Consider the following 22,687-nt stretch of genomic DNA (forward strand, 5'->3'; position numbering starts at 1 on the left):
AAGAAGAAAAGACGAGTTTCCACAAGTAATTATGGTCCTGGGTCTCCACGGCAATTGGGACAAATCTACTGTAAAGAGGTAGGTATTGCATATGGCACATAATGTTATGTTGAAAAAAACCTTGGTTGAACTAGTGATTTTATACTTTTTTGGTAAGCATCTGTGTCACTAAACTCTATTATGTGTACCTCTATTAGACACAGGTACTATATTTTAAATAGATATCAGTGATCAGTGTGAAACCAAGAACAATGTGAATAGTTATGTACTCTGCTGAGATTTTAAGTTATCTGTGGTATTCAATGACAATAATTATTATTTCAGGTTATGTGTCTGCGATTATTATTGACAGCTGACATTTCAATTGTGCCCGCTAAGCGTTTGCTTTTGCGTTATTTTTTCATTTATCTTTTGGAAAATAAACAATAAATTAATTAATTCAATTCAATCGTAAAAAGTAATGTAATCGCAGTGTAAAAGTAACAAAATGGCAAGTAAATATCAGCAGGGATCTAATATAATCGCGCAAAATCAGGTTTGTTATGTGCCAACGTTTGTAATGTTCTTTTTATTGAAATAAACTGATTATTTACTTCAACGGTGTTTCATTTCCCCTTTCATTTTCAGCTAGTGCAATGGATAAACGAGGCAGGAATGTCAGAGGGCAAAAAAAAGGCGAATCTTCTTAGAAAAATCATTGAGGTTCTGCTGCATCAGGTGCCCCAAATGGTGCCAATCTACATGGATAACATTTTAAGTTATATCAGCGATAAGACTACTGAGGTTAAAAAACTGGTTGTTGGTTTCATTGAGGAGCTGAGGTAGGTCATCATCAGTATTAAAGTCCCATTTGGGACTTAGGCCTCTTCATTATCATCATCAGCTATGTCCACAGTCAGTCAGTCTACCTAGCTTCCCACTTCCGGGCACAGGTCTCTCGTAGCAGGTTTAGTGATTAAAACCACCAAAGTTTCATTGCAGGTTGATGGCTTTATAACGATACTAGCTGTTGCCTGCATCTATTACAGTGTTTTCAAATCTATCACGTATCTTTTCCTGGGATAAAAAATATCCTGTGTTACTATCCATCCTTTCTACTAACTCAATGCCAAAAATCAAGTTTATTGGTTGCTAAGTTAAGGTGTGAAGAAAGGACAAACAAACACACTTTTGTATTAATAATATTAGTAAGGATTATTACATATTATAAGTGATCATAACCATGCCCAATGGCTATAAGTGTTCTCTAAGACATGGTGAATAATATAAATTACTACACCTTCAGATACTAATTAACAGAAAATTCCAATATCCAGTTGTGTGCATAGAGGGAATGCACAGGGTATGCAAATTATCTAAAATTAAGAAAATATCCAATTAGAGTCATAAAAAACTTAAGTATAGGCATTGTAAGAGTTATGAAAAGCCTACCCTTAAGTTTTTTTAACTCATATTGGAGATTTTCTTCATTTTATATCATCTGCATACCCTGTGCATACCCTCTATGCACGCCACGTAAGCAAACCAAGTACCTTGTGATCTTGTTAAGTTATAGTTGAACATGATAACTACTAGACCAATAAGGAAACCCACCATCAGGGCCAGCACAGGCAGAAGACAAAAATTTTATCCCCCCATCATATCCCCTGACAAGGGATATAATTAACATCTCCACCTGCGTAATCACAGGAACATGGAATAGGAGAAGTTTACTCCGGTTTATTTTTCAAATTCAAAATAAAACCTTTACTCATGCAGGCCTATCGCAGGCGCTTATGAAGCATTCATACATATATGTTTATATAATTGTAAGGGGATGGTGATAACCTTGTTCACCAACTGAAACCTAAAGCTACAAGGGTTGCAAAAGCGCCCTGGTCTAAGAAGAGCCTACAACAAACTTAGCCGGGTAAATTTTTTTTTGTTATCACCATTTCACATTTATATTAAGCTATAAAGCTAGAGCTATTGATAACCAAGCTTTTTTATCGTTTAAGTAATCCTTAATATTATAATAGGGTTTTTCTGTATAACACAAATATTATTTGGATATTATTTCCACTTGTGTTCTGAGAGTTGATAAACCTGTAGGAGAGGATTCATTTTTATCTTTTCCCGTGGAGCTAAATGTCTCATGCCCATGCTAGCTGTGCTGTAGGAGAAAAGAATATGATCCAAGATACTGGTCTCAGTGTGTGTTTAAGCTTTGAGACACTAATAAATTGGAGGTTAGTGATATTAACTGGGAAAAATTTCATATCATACTAAATTTCTATTTATTTTTTTTATTTTTGTATTAGTATCTATACATTTTAGTATTTATGTATATATTACAATACTCTTGGCACTTTCCCGTTCTCTTGCTCTAAGTCCTTTCTACAAAGGTTGCCTGTAAGAGATTGCTTGCAGCAATAAGCCTTTGCATGTATACATTGTTTACTGTTTCATTAATGTTTCTTTTCCTATATGTATGTTTACTTGCAATAAAGTGTTTCTTCTTCTTAAATTTCCACTTGTTGCCTAGATACAGTAAGTTACAGGTAACTCGCTGATACAATTGTGAGCGCTAATAATTCAAGTAGGAAGTCCAGGTTTGATTCCTGGCAGAATAATTTAGGAATTTAGAATTTCAGCATTTTCTCTGCTCTGGTCTGGTGGGAGGTTTTGGCCGTGGCTAGTTACCACCCTACCGACAAAGACGTGCGTCTGAGCTATTTAGTGTTAACTAAAATTAACCGATTAAGCCTACCATACTCCCTAGCAGGTTAGCCCGCTACCATCTTAGACTGCATCAACACTTACCATCATGTAAGATTGCAGTCAAGGGCTAATTGGTAGTGTTATTAAAAAAAAGGCAAATCAAATAAAAGTCAAAATGAATATAACAATAATAATAATTTCTTTATTTCAGACAAAGCCCATATTAATACATTTAAAACAACAATTAGTATTACTTAAAATATCAAATTAAAAATTAAAATTACAGTAGGTATAAATTTATTCAAATGGCATGTCAAAAATATAAAATTAAAAGACAAAATAAAAAATTAAAATTAAATTAAAAATAACAATGAATAATGATAATTAATATTATTAATATAACTTGCAAAATGAAAGATGTCTACTCTCATCCCATACCATTTATAACTATTTCCATACTAAGTACCTTGCTAATTTTTTGTCTAAGCAGCATTTCTGCAATGCTGTGCCAGTGTTATTACAGGTGCATGAGGCTTCACACCTCAAATTGATGGACACCGGGTAGCATGTTGCAGGACATGTGACATGAATGAATGAATGAATGAATACACTTTTATTGTACACCAAAGAAAAAAAGTAGTTACAGAGATATAAATACATATCGAGAGAGTACAAATTGGTGGCCATATCGCGATTTCTTCCAGGCAACCAATGGCGTAAAAGGAAAAAACATAGAAAAGACATGATGTGTTTTTTTTTTCAATATTTTATTAAAAGCTAACTCTTGTTATAGTAAAAACGCAACGGGCGACGCGGTTGTTTTTCAGTTTGATACTGGAGCAGACTGAAAATCAGCGCTGAGCATTGTTGCTAATGCCGGCAAGAAACTCAGCAGTTGCTCTTTTCCAACATCAACAATTTACATTTTGCATTTTAACATTTATTTTTCTATCTTGTGAGAGCTGAAAGCGGAGCCGGATGCTTCCAAGCTATCTTGTCATTAAAAAAATCATCAATTGTATAGTAAATAATTAAATTTAAAAATATTTTATGAACAATATTGTATGGCAATAAAGGATTTTTATAATTATTTTTCTATCATTTATTATTTTTCTTTTTTTTTAAATTATTAACAATGCTTAAGAATAAATTAAAAAACACTTAAAAATTTATAAAAAAAAAAAAAAAAAAAAACTTCCAATATATAATATATCCCCAAATAGGTCACCGAACTGTAATCAGGATACAGATGCGATTTGATCTACATCTACATCTTTATTATTTATTATTATGTACTTGTTGCATGCCCTGAGAATTGTTGTTCGGTTTATAGGCGATAGTGTGGGCCATCTTCTTGGTCTGTCAATGATTACTATATAAAAAACACACTTTAAACCTTCACCCCATACAGGTATTAAAAGTATTAAAAGGAATTCCCTCAAGCCTAGCGGTTCAATGTCAATTATGACAGCAGTTTGAGGCTTGTACTTGCCCTTAGTTATCATTCAATATTTTTTTCAGCAAGTCTCATCAGAGCCTTCTACCTAAAATTATTACACAGCTGCAACTATTAGTGATTGACCCTGTCGTCGCTGTACAGAAGAGGGCGATCCAGGCGGCGAGCTTAGTGTACAGAAATGTACTGTTATGGATTTATGACGGCACTGCTAGTATATCGGACATGCAGTATGTGTGGGAACAGCTTGCCAAGCTGAAGGTGATTAAGTTTGTTTATTTTATTAGCTAAGGAGTTTGTCTCCCAAATATTCTATTTTTATGTTCCAGTACATGTTATAACATAGCATATACAACGTGTAACAGAATCGCGTAATAATATTGAAGGATGCGTAAGTATATTTCAATCACCCTGTAATTTTTTTATGTATTACATCAAAAGAAGTATATTTATTTTTCCATTCAAACTTGTTACACATTAAAAGGGTGCTTCTGACAACCCTATTGAAGATAAAATACCGACACGCGCACAGTACCTACGCTACGCAAAACGTACTTAATAAAGTCACAGGAGTCACATGATTTTGCATGTGATGTTAGAGCTGTATCTGATATCTTTCAGTAAAAACTATGGCAGTGGTTAACTCAAAAACTATGTGGTTTTCGGTGTCACAGATATGTCTCAGAGACAGTACATAATGTCGATACAGTAAATCGATATAATACTTTACAGGCTATAGAGGTAATAGCCTGTAAAGTATTATATCGATTTTCATTTATGTACATTTATGTATTATAACACACGGGATAACAATGTACGATTATGGCAGCCGGTTGGCGCAGACGGCAGCGACTGCTTTTGGGTTCGATTCCCACAACTGGAAAATATTTTTGTGATGAACATGGATGTTTTTCAGTGTTTATCTGTATATTATAAAAATATTCAACATCAAGAGATGTTTTTTTATTTCAATGTAACTTATTTTAAACTCAAGAAGTTTATACTATATTATACGTGGTTTTATTTTTTTATTTAAGAATATAAATGTAGGGAGGTGTCTGCAACTAGATAAGTTATGTATTCCTATGGAACTATCACAAGTTCCCACGGTCCAACCCACGTCTGAAATATTCATCTTGATTTTGTTATGAAATGTAGCTTTGATAACCAATATCAGACCATAATCTACCCTTTTTGGTACCTACTTATCTTCTGATTTTTACTTTATTAAAGCTGACAAAGAATTTTTGGTTTACATACATTAAATATATTTTTATCTGTAAATTATTAGTATTTATACTCATTCAAATATTAATGTGCTATCTTAATACCCATATGACAAGCTATGCTTACTTTGGGGCTAGATGGCGATGTGTGTATTATCATAGAATATTTATTTATTTTATATTTATATAATGTCCAAATAACCTTTTCAGCTCCTGATATTGAACTTGATTGATAGTGAAAATGAGGGTATTCGAACATTTTCGATAAAGTTTCTTGAAGAGATGGTCGTATTACAAAGTACCAATCCCACCACGGATACAGAAGATGAATTCAGTCTTGATCGTTTGCCAGCAAATCTACCATTCGTCAAAAGGACTGCTATGGAAGAGGAGTCAGAGTAAATAATCATACTATAATTTCATAATAACCCTATATTAATATTATTATAAAAATTATTAAACTCTTTATTTGTATACCACAACATTAACATATATAAAATATAATAAAAACCGAAACATATCGAAAGAAGTAGAATACAAAAGGCGGCCTTATCGCTTAATAGCGATCTCTGCCAGACTTAACACAACCTTTGCAATGCTATCAACGCTGAAAAAAATTACCAGACGATTTTCATTGGTCAATATCTATATTGATTGTTAGGGCACGCATTTTTATTTATGCTCTGCTTTGGGGAAATCCCCGCATTCTGTTTATTAGTTGCGTGCATAGAGGGTATGCACTAGGTATGCAGGTGATATAAAATGAAGAAAATCCTCAGTGCGAGCAATAAATACTTAAGGGTAGGGTTTTTATAACTCTCACAATGCCTATCCTTAACTTCTAATGTGCCATAAGTACATACAGGTTTTTTTTTTCGATGAATTTTGAACAAGGGCAAGAAGCAGAAGTACGGATATTATAATATACTATTTGTTGCCCGTGTCTTCGTCAGCGCTTATTTTGGGTTTTTAATAACATTTTGGGATGCTAAATTATATTAAAATCAAAAAATCACAATTTAGACTTCTGTTTCTTGCGTTTGGTCTGGTAATGCGATAAGTGAGATTATAAAAGTAGAAGCTAGTACCTGGTTGTTTTAAGTTTCTTCTTAACGTACTGGGTTAATTTCTCTCGTACTTCTTTAATTTTGTCGGTATTCTTAGCATAATAAATAGTAGTATTCCGGTGGGCTTGAACTGCAAATGAAACTAGCAATTATCGATTTCCAGGCACATATTCAAGCTGCTACTAAAATTTCACAACTCCCAGCACATATCAAGCGTAAACCTCATGGCTTGTATGACTACTTTATGTATAGTCGCAAAAATGAGACCCAATTATTTAGCAAGCGTTATCCAAGCTTTGGGAGATCTCCATACAACACTACCGCCTACTTTGTCCCAATCCCAGGTTAATTCTGTGCGGAAACATTTAAAGATGCAGCTGTTAATACTGATCAAACATCCAGCCGCTGGCGATTTGATGCCACAGCTGACCCAACTACTGCTAGATATAGGAATGACTCCCCAAGAAATAAACAAAACTTTACCAAAAGAAAGGAGGAATAAAAGACTGGGAGAGATAAAAAATGGTGACACGCCAGCAAAACGTTATAGAATAGATTCTCCGCAAAGTGCTACTGGAAGTGACAGTAACAGCAACAGTCGAAGTGATTTCAACATATTTGACGAAGATAGCAACCAGCAAACTTTGCCAATTGTAATAACTAAAGCGTCTGTAACAGAAGACTCATTATTCGAGGGACTCAATAACGTCGATAATGTTGTTAACCTAGTTATGGCGACTCTATTAAATAATTTACCAAGCAATATGTCAGATGGTTTTATAACTGAATACAAGCCCATACCTAATTCTGGATCTAAAGTTCAGAAACGTAGTCTGGCGAAAATGATGCTTGCGTTAATAAACGACGACCAACAACCGGCAAATACTAGTAGCAACGTTATTCCACCCATATTTGACGCCGAAGCCAAAATACCTTTACTAATAGATGACGATGAAAAGTTAACTCTTAAAAACGCAGTAGCCAAACTCCAAGAATCTACAAAAGCGGATAAGCTAATGGAGAACGCAGTGACAAAACTTATGGAAGAAACTAGACAGGAACATATCAAAGAGGAAGAGAGAAAGACAAAAGAAAAAGAAAAGTTGATTCCGCCTCCCACACCAACAGTTCCTAAGCTAAAACAAAAAGTTAAGCTGCTAAAACTGCAAGAACTAACTCGTCCTATACCTAAAGAAATAAAAGAAAAGTTGATCTTACAAGCTGTTGAAAGGATTTTGAGGGCAGAGAAGGAAAGTATAATAGGTGGTGCAGTTCAGATCCGTTCGAAATTCATTACGATTTTCGCATCAAGCTATACTCCGGAAATAAGGGAATTAGTACTCAATTATATATTGGAGGAACCGCTCAATAGGATTGATTTGGCTCTATCCTGGTTGTATGAGGAGTATGCGTTCATGCAAGGGTTTAACAGACACCCGGCAACGCTACAGCCAAAATTACACGACAAACACGATGAGAATTACAATCAACTGCTATGCGCTTTGATAACGCAAGTCTCAGAAAGGGGTGATCCGATAATAGAAGCCAGCAAGGATGTTCTGTTAAGGAAGATTTACTTGGAAGCGCCCGCAGTTACTGATGAGGCGGTTGAATATTTGAAGCATTTAGTCTCCGACGAGAAGTTGGCTTTCCTTGCACTGGAAATTTTAGAGGAGCTGTGTATTATGAGACCTCCCAGAGCACATAAATTCGTAGCCGCTTTGGTCTCTCATGTCTGTAAGTTGTTTTATATTTATTTTTTAATTGTGATAGCCTTAGATCCTTAGACCTCCCTTTCTTTTGGAACGATTTTGATCTCCGGCATGCAACTGTAACTTTTCGGAGTTTTGTACTTTTTAGAATTTAAATGTTTGCTTTAACGGTGAAGGAAAACATTGTGAGGAAACCAGCATGCCTGGGAATTTTCCATAATGTTATCAAAGGCGTGTGATGGCTACAAATCTGCACGGCAATCACGGCAAAGAAGTCGAAGTCCTACTCACTGGACTTTAAAGCCTTTGAAAACCTAAAAAATAGTGAAAGTCAGATATTTCTTTATTCAAAAGGCACTTCTGATGCATACATTACATGTAAAATACGACAGAAGTGTGTAGATGACGATAAATATATTCGACAACTTAAAACTAAAGCTACGAATTAGTGTTTCTACTGAGAGCCATGGTGTCTTAGCGCCATGGGGCTATGCAGAAGTTTTAGGTGTAGTTTTTGAAAAGTTTATCTGTCTTATTTGTAAAAGTCCCTTGTCTAAGAATAAGCCCACATATATTTTCACACAAAAAATACAGAAGAAGAATTTAAAAAAAAGACAGACATAAGCAGTAAACAAAAAGCGGCCTTATCGCTTAGTAGCGATGCCTTCCAGGCAACCTTAGGATAAGAAATACAAAAGGATAAAACAGACTGCAGGTTGTGAATAATTAAAAAAAAAAATACAAACTAATACTTGAACTAGATTACACAAATAAAAGAATAGATAGTATAATATCCATTAAAAATAAATAGACTAATATATACTTCAATTAAATAAACTTAGCCGGTTGTTTTTTTTGTTATTACCATCTCCCATCGTCATTTAAAACTATTTAAGAAGCTACCTGATTAGAGCAATACTTCACACCCAAGCTTTTTCATCGTTGATGTAGTCCTTTATACTATAATAGGACTTTTCTATAAGACTACTTAATAGATTTCCTAACTTCATAGCTCAACATTAACTAGACTGTGAGATGGTGATAACAAAAAAAACCTGACTAAGTTTGTTGTGGGCACTTCTTAGACCAAGGCGTGTTTGGAACCCTCCTAGCTTTAGTTTTAAGGTAACGAATCCAGTTATCACCAACACTAACATTAGTGTAGCAAGTTTGCCGGCCGATTGGCGCAGTGGGCAGCGACCCTGCTTTCTGAATCCAAGGCCGTGGGTTCGATTCCCACAACTGGACAATATTTGAGTGATGAACATGAATGTTTTTCAGTGTCTGGGTGTTTATCTGTATATTATAAGTATTTATGTATATTATTCATAAAAATTATTCATCAGTTATCTTAGTACCCATAGCACAAGCTACGCTTACTTTGGGACTAGGTGGCGATGTGTGTATTGTCGTAGTATATTTATTTTATTTATTATTTATGTTAAATGTATGAACGCTCCATAAGTGCCTGTTGTAAGGTCTACATGAATAAAACATTTTTTAATTTGAATTTTTACACTTTTTTTTTCCTCTAAGCTTACGTTATAGATCATGCAATTCCACTTTTCTTTTGCTTTGCGATGCGATAAAAAAAGACGAAGATACCAGATTTATAATATTAGTGCGAATTTTTTAAAAATTAAATTTTACCAAAATATTTATTTAATTTATTTATCATAGGTGGGGGTACATGTACAAGTAAAGTAAAGTAATTATACAACCAAATATTGGTGTGAATTAAACTTAATTCTCATTTTAATTTCGATTTGTTTTCCAGTGAGTGAGAACGATGAGATACGCGATCTGGCTCTCAAAACCACCATCAAAATATACAAGAGGAGCACGGAAGCTACGAAAAAAGTCATAAAGAAACACGCTCTATTGTACCTCGGATTTATTTCACTGTCCACACCGCCGCAGGAGCTGTTCGGGAACAGACACGTTAACAGAATATGGACAGATGACCTTTATAAGATGTGCCTAAACCTTGTAATGGCGTTGTTTTCGGAGAAAGAAGGTGGGCCTTAAATTTAATGTATCTCAAACTTTATTGAAATTGATGCGAGGTTTCGGCCGTGGCTGGTTACCACCCTGCCGTGCCGTGCCGCCAAGTGATAAAAAATACTTTATACATAGTTAACCTGATTCTGATTCGCACCGCAAGAATCCGGAATGCCCTTCCAGCTTCCATTTTCCTCAGTACCTACAATATGAGTACCATCAAATCGAGACGGCCTATCGGCGCAGTTTGCAGCGACCCTGCTTTCTGAGTCAAGGCCGTGGGTTCGATTCCCACTACTGGAAAAGCATTGTTTGTGTGATGAGCATGAATATTTTTCAGTGTCTTGGTGTTTATATGTATATTCTAAGTATTTATATGTATTTTATTCATAAAAATATTCATCACACAAAGTATTAAATAAAAAAGTATACTTTTAAAATTATTTTTTTAATCTGTTGAACTTGTATTCACTTTGCCATTCACAATTGATCCGTTTGAAAATATTGAAAATAAATAATTCTTATTGATTATGATATTCGCCACTAGCTGGCGTATGTCAAGAAGCGTGTATATGCCATACTTACGACCAATCCAAATTATTATTTTTAAACAGCGGAAACTACACAGATGTCTGACGTAAGCGTTACTTCAGTCAGAAAAAATACTCCCTAGTCTATAGTTACAGATATTGTGCCAATAAACGCTTTACTAAATATTGGATAGAAGCAGTGTTACTTTGCGGAAATCCATTATATATTATGAAAACTGAGCTTAATTTGCTATACTCCGCGAACAGCAGGAGAATCTGTATGGTGTAATTTATAATTACTTCAGTCCGTATACTCTCATACCAAACAGATCCTCGGCAATGTACCCTCTACGCACGTTTCGCTCCGAAACCGGAGCATCCTCAGGAGATTTCACTTTACAATGAAACGTGCGTAGAGGGTACATTGCCGAGGATCTGTTTGGTGTGGTGTATACGGATTGAAGTAATTATAAATTACACCATGCAGATTCTCCTGCTGTTCGCGGAGTATAGCAAGTTGAGCTCGATTTTCATAAACGCTTTACTATAACTAAACCCTCTTATCTAAAGGAGAAATTTAATTTTCTTGGAGTGCAGTCAGATTTACGTTCTTGTCGTACGCTGACTTTGAGCATGCCGTTTCATAAAACTAAGTTTTATAAGCATTCATTCATTGTTCACGCTACTGAACTGTGGAATGCACTCCCAATAAGCATACGACAGTCAAGGTCACTAGACATATTCAAAAATGCTGTTAAAGCCCATTATCTTGAGCAATAAATACGACAGTGATTAACTCGTACTCATATTTAAGAATGTTTTAGTATATATTAGTTTATTATTTTTTATATTTATTATGATTAGTACTTTATGTGTGTAATCTTGATAAGTATTAGTGTGTAATTGTTCGTATGTATGTATATAATAATAATACACCCCACCAATCGGTTTCCCTTGGTTTTCCTAATCCTAAGGTTGCCTGGAAGAGATCGCTACTAAGCGATAAGGCCGCCCTTTGTATCCTACTTTTAAGTTTATTTTTGTTGTGTCCATTGTTCTTTTTTACTATTTGTGGTGTACAAATAAAGTGTTTAAATAAATAAATAAATATTAGTAGAGTTTTTTTATTTTTATTTACAGAAATAATAATCGAAATAGCGCGCGTATATGGATGCGCAGACGCAGAAGCCAAGCGCTGTGTGCTACGCCAGCTAGAAGGGCCATTAAAGGCTGCACTAAACAAGCCGGTACCGTCCGACCCAGAAGATATAAGCGACCCGAAACCCGGACAGCTCCGGCCCGCTTTCGAAGCGCTATTGGAAGAATGTCCGCGCGGGGCGGAAACTTTGCTGACCAAGCTTGTCCATATTCTGACAGAAAAGGGTGAGTATCATCATGACGGCAGATTGGCGCAGTGTTCAGCCACTCTGCTTTCTGAGCCCAAGGCCGTGGGATCGATTCCCACTACTGGAAAATGTTTGTGTGATGAGCATGTGTTTCAGTGTCTGGGTGTTTATATGTATATTCTTAGTATTTATTTATAAAAATATTCATCAGTTATCTTAGTACCCATAACACAAGCTACGCTTACTTTGGGGCTAGATGGCGATGTGTGTATTGTCGTAGTATATTTATTATTGTTATTATTATTTACCACTAACTTTTCCAACAGTTCACAACCCAACACGAATGGATGACCTCCCTAGCGCAGGTCCCGGGAACGATTCCCGGCAGAGGGATTTTCGGAATTTATTATTTCTGAAATTTCTCTGGTCTGGCCTGGTGGGCTTTGGCCGTGGCAAAATTTTTGATTTATAAATTTACTATGCTACATTGAGTGACACACACGTTTATTTTTTAAATCCTTTTTCCAGCCCCTCCCACCCCGGAGTTGGTGTCTAGAGTGCGCGAGTTGTACACAACGCGTGTGTCAGACGTGCGTTTCCTCGTGCCAGTGCTCAATGGATTGTCCAAGAAAGAAGTAAGAACAGTTATATTACCTACTAATATTATAAAATGTCAATGTAAGTTTGTTTGTTACGCTTTCACGCAAAAACTACTTAACCGATCCTCATGAAACTTTGTACACATATTCTTGGAAGTGTTAGAAGTAATATGGGATACTTTTTATCCCGACATTAAGCTCTGTTCCTATGGGAGAGGGGATGAAAGTGTCTGACGATTTTACACGATAACTCCGACAAATTATAACCGATTTAAATAATTATTTTTGTACTATAGATGTGTTTAATTTGGCCCAAACTGTGTAAATCTGATGATAGTGGTTGAAGATAGAGGACAGAACTCCTCAGCGGACAGCAGCAAACCCCTCATTTAAGGCTTAGCGATACTGAATACTTAAATTTTTTTTAGAACTACAACTAAATTAAATGCCACATCAAACGCAGTCCGCAGACGAAGTCGCGGGCAACAGCTAGTAATATATATATAAATACTTATAAAAAAACAATCCTGTTCATTCAACAAACATTTTCCAGTTGTGGGAATCGAACCCACGGCCTTGGAGGCAGAAAGCAGTGTCGCTGCCTACTACGTCAATCGGCCGTCAATCGATACACTGTATTATCATTAATTATTTAATATTATAGTTTATAGTCCGAGTAGAGTTATAACTACCTAATAAGTTGTAAGACACTACTTTTACGTGTTGATACAAGCTACGCTTACTTATTGTCGTGGTATTTTTATATTTATTACTTATTATCGTTGGTGTAACTAATGAAATTTAAAAAAAAAATTACAAATTTCCTTAGTAAACAACGGTCTCTTACGGGATTTCGCGGGCGACAGCAAGTGTAGGTATAGAGGTGTCAGTAACAATATTAATGCGTTTAATTCCTTCTAGGTATTTGCTGCTTTACCGAAATTGATAAAACTCAACCCACCGGTAGTAAAAGAAGTTTTCAATAAACTCCTCGGTTTGCAGAGTGCAAGCGACGAACAGTGTCCAGGTAAACGTCTTATTACTATCATTTATTTATTAGTAATAATTTTTATTATTTGTTTGTGAAAAATCAATTTTGCTTTAAGAATTTTTCGTTTATTACATTCCAGATAAAGTTTGTGAGTACAATTATTTTTTTAACATCTTACATATATTTAGTTTTAGTTTTAGGTAGGGGGGAATATGTATGATTACTTATTTAAAAAATGCCGACTTAAATGTTCGGAAGTATACAAAACTATAAAAAAATCTCTTATTTTTACAGAAATTAAAGGTTAGGTGTTTATAGATAATGCAAATTATATTTTTAAAAAATATTTCCCGCGAAAACGCTCGAAAGGTGTCATGGCCGCACTAGTGACGTCATAGACAAATTAGGTCTTTAGATTATTGGTTGCAACTGATAGTTTGAAAAAACAAAATACTTTGTTTTTATTCCACGACACGTAAGCCCTTGACTGCAATCTCACCTGGTGGTAAGTGATGAGGCAGTCTAAGATGGTAACGGTCAGTCATACCCCTAATAGGGTCTACGCGACATCACAGCGGAACACTAAAACGTTTAGCGGCACGACTTAGTCTGTCGGTAGGGTGCTAACTAGCCACGGCCAAAGCCTCCCACCACTGATATACGCAGAGAAGCTATTATATGGTATGAACTAACGGTTAAGCTTAATTTTCATTTCTTCATTTTCATTCATTGTATTACCTATTTATTAAAATAAAATAAAAAAGTCTTTATTTCTAAAACGTATTACAATTATATTTTTACATATTTTTAATAACTTTACGTTTACTAAAAATAGATTAACGTTTAAGTCGCCTCTACGGCGTAGGGCTCCCCCAAGTATCGCCAAAGTTTTCTGTCCTATTTATTACGCGAAAACGGCGTGGTCGCGTGGCGTGTCTGTCTGTGGTATCGTATTTCCCGAACGGATGAACAGATTTTGCTATGTTTGGTTATGGAGGGTAGAGGTAAGGAGAGTCATCTGTGTATATGAAAAAGTGTCGTCAAAATGTATTAAATTAGGATGGCGCCACATTTGCATCAGGGTAACTCTTAAAAGAAGCGCCAAATATAAATATTGTTAGAGTAGGCTTGAAAAATAAACAAGGAAGTATGGAGATACAAGGAAGTAAGGTTATATTTACCACAATATTTTGTACAACGTAAGTTGTTGAAATTCTCAATAATTAACTACTTTAGTCGATAATGACATTAAATTTTTTAACTCGGCATACTTCAATTCATCTACGATTGCTACATTCATACCATACCCTGTGCATCCATCAGCGCCATTGTGGAGGATTTTTGAACTGTTATTTAGCGCAACAACTGGACACTTTTTCAACTTTTCTCCCATGTAAGATGACTCTCCTTACCTCTACCCTCCATAGTTTGGTGAAAATCAGTACAAGATGGCTGCCTCTACAAAATGGCGGATTACATATTTTGTCGCAACTCCCTCGATATAGGTATCAATCGATGACTAGAGTACTATACTACACTATGGAAAATTCCAAATCCAAGATGGCCGCCTTTACAAAATGGCGGATTAAATATTTTGGCACAACTCTCTCAATATCGGTATCTAATGAAAGATTTTGACTAGTAGAATACTATAATATACTATGAAAAGTTTCAAATCCAAGATGGCCGCCGTCACAAAATGGCGTTTTACGTTATTTTTTCTCACGCCTCCCTCAATATGACTTAGCTATTCAAATAATGTAAGTACGCTAAAACATGGAGTTTTTTTTTTTTTTAATTTTAAATTTATATATTTGCATGACGCAGTAACTCCCGAAGAGTTGCTGGTAGCCCTCCACCTGATCGACCCCAGCAAGGCGGATTTGAAGTACATCATAAAGGCGACTGCCCTGTGCTTTGCCGTCAAACACATCTACACCCAAGACGTAAGTGATATTTTGGTTTGGACACACCTTGGATATATCAGCACTATAGCTGCAAGAGAGCGGTCTCTTGCAGCTTTTCATTCTGTCAGAGTTTGCCTGTAAGAGATTGCTTGTAGCAATAAGGCCGCCTTTGCATGCCTACAATTCTTGTTCTGTTGCTTATTCTATATTTTATGTATATTTTGATGTTTGTGTGCAATAAAGTATTTCTTCTTCTTCTTCTTCTTCAGCACCCCCTATTTTTATCTCTTATTTTGGTGTGTTATTATTCGTAAGTAAGTATGTAAAGCCGTGTAAGACTATTTGTCACTATAAACATGTTAATGCTATATGTATATGTATGTGTAATGCATATATATAAACATATATATTTATATAAATGTTTATATATTTTATTACATTTACTATTTAATTTAATTATATATGTATTTTTTTATAGAAGTGCGATTTCCCGTCAATCATTACCATATTCAATTAGTTAAGGTAGCCTGGAAGAGATGACTTTTAGTGATAAGGCCGCCTTTTGCACATAATTTATGTTATAATCACTTATTATAACATAAATTATGGCGGCCGTGTTCCTGTGTGTGTTTCTTTTATTATGCAATAAAGTTTTTTAAATAAAATATGTATGTAATAATAATACACCCCACCAATCAGTTTCTCTTGGTTTTCCTAATCCTAAGGTTGCCTGGAAGAGATACTAAGCGATAAGGCCGCCTTTTGTATCCTACTTTCAAAGTTTCCTCTCGTTTTGTCCATTTTTTATTTATATGGTATACAAATAAAGTTTATAAATAAATAAAATAAATTATAAAAATTGAGTTAATTTGCTATAGTCCGCGAAAAGCAAAAGAATCTGTGTGGTGTAATTTATGATTTCTTCAATCATTATACTCCACACCAAACAAATCTTCGGCAATGTAGGATACATTACAGGAACTACGCACGTTTCGCTCCGAAACCGGAGCATCCTCAGGAGATGTGACTTTACAATGAATAATGATCTGTTTGGTGTGGAGTATAAGGATTGAAGAAATTATAAATTACACCATACAGATTGCTTTTCGCGGGATATAGCAAACTAAGCTTAATTTATAATATATCATGGATGTCGGCAAAGTAACGCCTGCTTCTATCCAAATAAACCACATACAACCGACATTTCTTCCCAGCATGGTAATTATGAACAGCCAGTTCGGAGAGGCCTTTAGTCCATTAGTCCATTAGAGGACTGTATTTATTTATTTTTCATAACATTTGCTATTGTGCAGGTACACGAGACCCTAATTATTTAATTTACTTTATTCATGGTTACACTATATTATTTTGTGTATATATACAACGTGTAAATGAAAACCGAAATATTACTTCACAGGCATTAGAGGTAAATTATTTGCCTGTATCTGAGACTTATCTGTGAAACCGAAACGCTATAGTTTTTGTGTAAATCATTGCCATAGTTTTTACTTAAAGAAATCAGACACAGCCCTAACGCCCCTAGCATCACATGCAAAATTAAAATCAAGTGGCTTGTGTCACTTGATATTAGGTACGCTTCACGTAGCGTAGGTACTATGCGCGTGTCGGTATTTTATCTTCAATAGGTCTGTCATAAGTAAACACTTGCAATGTTTTGAATTCGTTTGTATGGAAAAATAAATATGATTCTTTTGATTTAATTCGGTTACACGTTGTATAAGTAACGCTATATATAAAAATAAAAACTTATAAATTTTGTATCGAGCTGAAAACTTACTATATGTTACCAATTGACGGCCGACTGGCGCAGTCGGCAGAGACCCTGCTTTCTGAGTTCAAGGCCGTGGGTTTCAATTCCCACAACTGGAAAATGTTTAAGTGATGAACACGAATGCTTTTCAGTTTCTGGGTGTTTATCTGTCTATTATAAGTATTTATGTACATTATTCATAAAAATATTCATCAGTCATCTTAGTACCCATAACACAAGCTATTCTTACTTTGGGGCTAGATGGCGATGTGTGTTTTGACTTAGTATATTTATTTATTTATATTTAATTGTCATAGAGTTGTCATAGAGATGTCATAGAAGTTAAAAAAATATATATATATTATAACTTCGAAAGTGTATTGTATACATTTTTTTGTCCTTCCTTCAGGCCCTGAGCTGAGCTACTATTTTTTTTTTTTGCCATATAGTTACGTAACTTCTGCTATATACTTCTGCTATTGTTTTTCCTATTGTGCTGTGTTGCAATAAAGTTTTTCTATTCCTTTCTATTCTAATATTAGGTGTTATCAGCTGTGCTCCAGAGGTTAGCTGAAGAGACCGAGATTCCGGTTTTGATGATGCGAACCGTACTTCAAGCACTCACTCTGTACCCCGCCCTGGGACCACTAGCACTCAATATACTTCAGCTGTTGATTGAGAGAGAGGTAAGTTGTAGTTCTTGTAGTATAATCCGGTGGATATTTTTATTAATAATATAAATACCTTTTACCTGTTGCACGTTTCAAATCAGTGTTATTTGACAAACTTTTGGATAGACTTTATTATCATATCAATGACTACCTAAATGGAAAATTATTATAATTATTGACATTCATGAAATCATTTTATTTATTAAGTATTATTTTTTATTTAATCTGTTATTTTCATTTCCTGTTTTTTTTCGTGTTTTTTCTTTTAATTAATTTATTTAAATGTAACTTGTTATTTAATGTGGAAAATTAATATAATGATTAACGAAAAATTTTTGCACGCCAATCTTGGCAGGATATGTGACACTTATAAAAATTAATTAACACCTATTTAAACATGTTGCATGTACCATATTCAAGCAAAAATAAAAATTGATTGATTGATAAATACTACTAATATACAGATAAACACCCAGACACTGTTAAACGTTCATGTTCATCACACAAACATTGTCCAGTTGTGGGAATCGAACCCACGGCCTTGGACTCAGGTCATTTACACCAAACAGATCATCGGCAATGTACCCTGTGTAAGTCTACATAAGTTACTTAACGATTATTCATTGTAAAGTCAACATCTCCTGAGGATGCTCCGGTTTCGGAGCGAAACGTGCGTAGAGGGTACATTGCCGAAGATCTGTTTGGTGTGGAGTATAAGGATTGAAGAAATTATATATTACTTACAGATTCTCCTGCTTATCGCGGAGTATAGCAAATTAAGCTTAATTTTCATAATATATCATGGATTTCCGCAAAGTACCACCCGCTTTTATCCAATATATATGTGCAGAATCTTTTTATAATAATAAATGCTTTTAATTCGGGCCAAATACCCATATGACAAAAATTAAAACAAAAATACAAAAAATACCGTGAAAATAAAATTAAAAACAATAGTAAAATTTAAAATTATAATATTTTTATGCCTAGGCGAGAGTACAATAAAATTCAAAAATTCATTTCTTTCAAGTTGGCCTAATATAAGCACTTTTGAAACGTCAAGTCTGTCTGTGTGTAGTGACTCTACCACCGGTTCGGAAGGTAGATTCTACCGAGAAGCCGGCAAGAAACTCAGCAGTTGCTCTTTTCCAACATCGTTTTACAATTTAACAATCTTTGTTCTATCTTGTGTGAGATGAAAGCGGAGCGGCTTCTTTCCAGGCAACCTTGTCGTTAAGAAATTCATCAATAGTATAGTAACCTCGATGTATAAAATGGGTTTTTACACATTCTTTAAACTTATGTAATGGTAAATCTTATATTAATTTCGGTAGCATGTTGTAAAAGCATATACACTGTGTATAAAGGTTTTCTGTACTTTCCTAAGACAAAGATCAGTAATTTAACTTAGTAACTAATTCCGGACTCGATCTTTTGACCCTCTTACAATGTTAAGTAAGAGACAAACGTCGGCAATGTTTCTACTTCTACGTATATGAAAAGTACAAGGTGTAAGTCCGTACATGATATTTCGTATTTCGTTATTATTATAAGTTTTAGGAAGGTGAAATTTGTGCTTAAGGAATCTGACGAATTTCTTTTGAATACTTTCTATTTTATTGATATAAATGTGATACGCAGGATTCCATATTTGGCAAGCATACTCTAACAGTAAGTAGAGTAGAGTAACAGAACAGGAGGGGATTTTTTTTTTTATTAATGTCCAGGTGTGGAACAACAAAGTAGCCTGGGAGGGATGGGTGAAGTGCTGCGAGCGTCTTGGTAGTAGCGCGGTGCCGGTGTTGGCTGAGCTACCACTCCGGGCCCTCGCCCTCCTACCACCGCACCTCGCCACACTGTGTCCACAGGTAATTGGGGGATGCGTGGGGATATTTTATTGTTTTTTTTTATTCCACTGTTTAAAAAAGAAGAAGTTAGCCCTTGCCTTGTGGTAAGCAGTGGCGTGCACTTCATACATGCGTAGAAGCACTGTCTAAAATTGATATGTAACTCAAAAGGAGGAGAATTTTAGTTTGTGCAATTTTCTTGCTGTATGCATACCCTGGTAACAAACCTAGTGCACGCCACTGGTGGTAAGCGATGATGCAGTCTAAGATGGTAGCGGGCTAACCTGTTTGGGTTCACCATAATCATCATACCACTACAGAGCACGAGTCACCTCCTACAATGAGAAGGGTTTAAGACCGTAGTCCACCACGCTGGTCCAGTGCGGATTGGTGGACTCCAACACACCTTTGAGAACATTATGTAGAACTCTCAGGCACGCAGGTTACCTCACGATGTTTTCCTTCACCGTTGAAGCAAGTGATATTTCAGTTACTTAAAAAGCACATTCGAATTCGAACCCCCAAAAATGAAGTCGAGGTCCTACCCAATACGCTATGACCGCTTGCATTGTCTGTTAAATAATTAATATGTTTTTGTTTGCAGGCGCCGTCGTACACACAAAACGCTATGGAGCCCGTGCCACCGGGGATGGAATAATGGAATATGTATTAATAAAAACAACAATAGCTAATCAAATGTACTTTTATTATAAAACTTCCGACATAAACTATTGTTAACACATTTATGAGTTACGCAACTATTTGTGACTTATTGCCCATTTAATCGGAACGTAGGAATCGCCTAAATCGAAAGCCTACAGAAAACATCATTATGCTCTCAAAGGTGTGTGAAGTCCACCAATCCGCACTAAGTCAGCGTGGTGGACTACGGCATGAAGCCCTTCTCATTGTAGGAAGAGACCCGTGACCTACAGAGGGCCGGTACGGGGTGATATGATGAAGATGATGAGAGTTGCGATTCCTGTTCTACTGATTTTTATTTTTTTAATTATCTCCGAAAGCTCTAGCTTAAGAATCACACTCAAATGTGAACTTTAAGGTAATATACATTAGATCCATTTCACTCTAAAGTTCAAGTATCTCGCTCAGTAAAGACGACTATTATTATTTATTTATCTACTCAAACTGATATTTAAGTATTTATGGTATATTAAGATATGTATTAGTATATTTATTTATTGTATTTTTTTTTATTTGTGCAGTCTGGTTTATGTATTAGTATGTAGATATTCGTATGTATCTACTAAATAGTGTACCCCACCTATTTGTTTTCTTTTTAGTTTTCCTAATCCTAAGGTTGCCTGGCAGAGATCGCTACTGAGCGATAAGGCCGCCTTTTGTATCCTGCTTCATTCTTCATGTGCTTGTTCTTTTTTTTGTCTCGTTTTTCTGAGTTGTGGACAAATAAAGAGTATAAATAAATAAATAAATAAATAAGTGTTTCAATACACGAAATCGACTTCTCGAATGCGAGATAGCACATCTTGAACACAATATGGCTGTGGCACGTTTTAGTATCATAATCGGTATAATTTCAGAAATTAAACCTAGTTATTGCACTTATCGTGAGGAGAATCAGCTATAGGTGATAGGTCATATTATGTTTTTAGTAATTATATATAATTACTAAAATATATAATTATATTACACAATTCTTTCATTTACTATTATTTATTACTATTCTTTTATTCAACTTGGTTGCGCGAGGTTGGTTTAAAAACATTTGTTCCACAACTCTTTTGTTAGAAAGAACTATAGAACCGTACTTTTAAATAAATAATTAAGTAGGTATACGAAGTTGTCAAAAATACGCAATTTCATTAGATACAAGCAGGCGTTACTTTGCGGAATTCCATGATATATTATGAAAATTAAGATTAATTTTGCTATACCGTTTACGTAATGTCCGTTATTCTGCATAGAAATAACAGTACCTACTTACTCAAAGGCAATGCGAAGCACGGGCTAAAATTCTTTATTCGATTCAGTGATTCAATCGAATCAATGGCATACAAACCTACTAAATAATAATACAACGTAGGGTTATAACGTAATTTGTCTTACGTAACGTAACTTAACAATAATTCATTCATTTGTTGTTAAGTTTGTCTTAACAATTAGTCATTGTAAAGTCAATATCTCGTGAAGTGTCCGGTTTCGGAGCCAAACGTGCGTAGAGGGTACATTGCGGAAGATCTGTTTGGTATGGAGTATAATAAGTAAATAGATTAGATAGAGTAAATAGTTGGATTTTAATTTTAATTTTAATTGAAATTTAATTTATTGTAATTTTTAATTGTAGATTTTAATTAATTTTTTTATTTTTTTTTTTTTCTTTATTTACTTTTTTTTTAAATCGGTCTTATATTTATTTTGTGTTTATTTTTAAAATCTGTCTTATATGTATATTTATTTTGTGTTAAATTTTGTAAATTTTGTATATGGGTCCCCGACCTGAAAAAAAATGATTTTTTTTTTTTTTTTTTTATAAGGATTGAAGAAATTATAATACGCAATGACAACCAAATAAGGACAAACGGGGCAACCGTTTATAAGTCAGCGGTGTGTGGTGGGATTCGAACTTGGCCCTCCGAAAGTTAAGCCGAAGTCCTTACAAATAGGTTATAACCGCTTCTTATTTAACCGTGATAGTCTAGTCTTTAAAACCCTACGTTGTGTTATTATTTGGTGTGTTTGAATGACATTGGCTCGATTGAATAAAAAATTTTAGCCGTCCTTCGCATTGCCTTGAAATAAGTAGGTACCTTCTGTTATTTATGTGCAGGATAACAGACATGACGTAAACGGATATACTTACGTACCTACCTACCAGCTATTAAAT

General features: G+C 35.0%; 1 protein-coding gene across 1 annotated transcript; it reads left to right on the top strand.

Annotated features, from left to right (window-relative positions):
• The first annotated feature begins 364 nt into the window (after window positions 1-364).
• LOC120631364 (symplekin) lies at window positions 365-20,749 on the top strand. Its single transcript, XM_039900893.1, has 13 exons — window positions 365-535; window positions 628-821; window positions 4,222-4,417; window positions 5,593-5,780; window positions 6,613-8,186; window positions 9,939-10,178; window positions 11,833-12,075; window positions 12,567-12,673; window positions 13,559-13,664; window positions 15,456-15,574; window positions 17,849-17,992; window positions 19,705-19,845; window positions 20,429-20,749. The coding sequence occupies exons 1-13, from the start codon at window positions 488-490 to the stop codon at window positions 20,480-20,482; spliced, it is 3,354 nt and encodes a 1,117-aa protein (XP_039756827.1). The 5' UTR covers window positions 365-487; the 3' UTR covers window positions 20,483-20,749.
• Window positions 20,750-22,687: the final 1,938 nt, after the last annotated feature.

Source organism: Pararge aegeria, chromosome 18, assembly GCF_905163445.1.
Source record: "Pararge aegeria chromosome 18, ilParAegt1.1, whole genome shotgun sequence".
Lineage (NCBI taxonomy): Eukaryota > Metazoa > Arthropoda > Insecta > Lepidoptera > Nymphalidae > Pararge > Pararge aegeria.

Coding starts and splice junctions, on each gene's coding strand:
- LOC120631364 (XM_039900893.1), top strand. CDS start 488: ATGGCAAGTAAATATCAGCAGGGATCTAATATAATCGCGCAAAATCAG. Junction 536..627: donor ATATAATCGCGCAAAATCAG/GTTTGTTATGTG, acceptor TTTCATTTTCAG/CTAGTGCAATGGATAAACGA. Junction 17,993..19,704: donor AGCTGTTGATTGAGAGAGAG/GTAAGTTGTAGT, acceptor ATTAATGTCCAG/GTGTGGAACAACAAAGTAGC.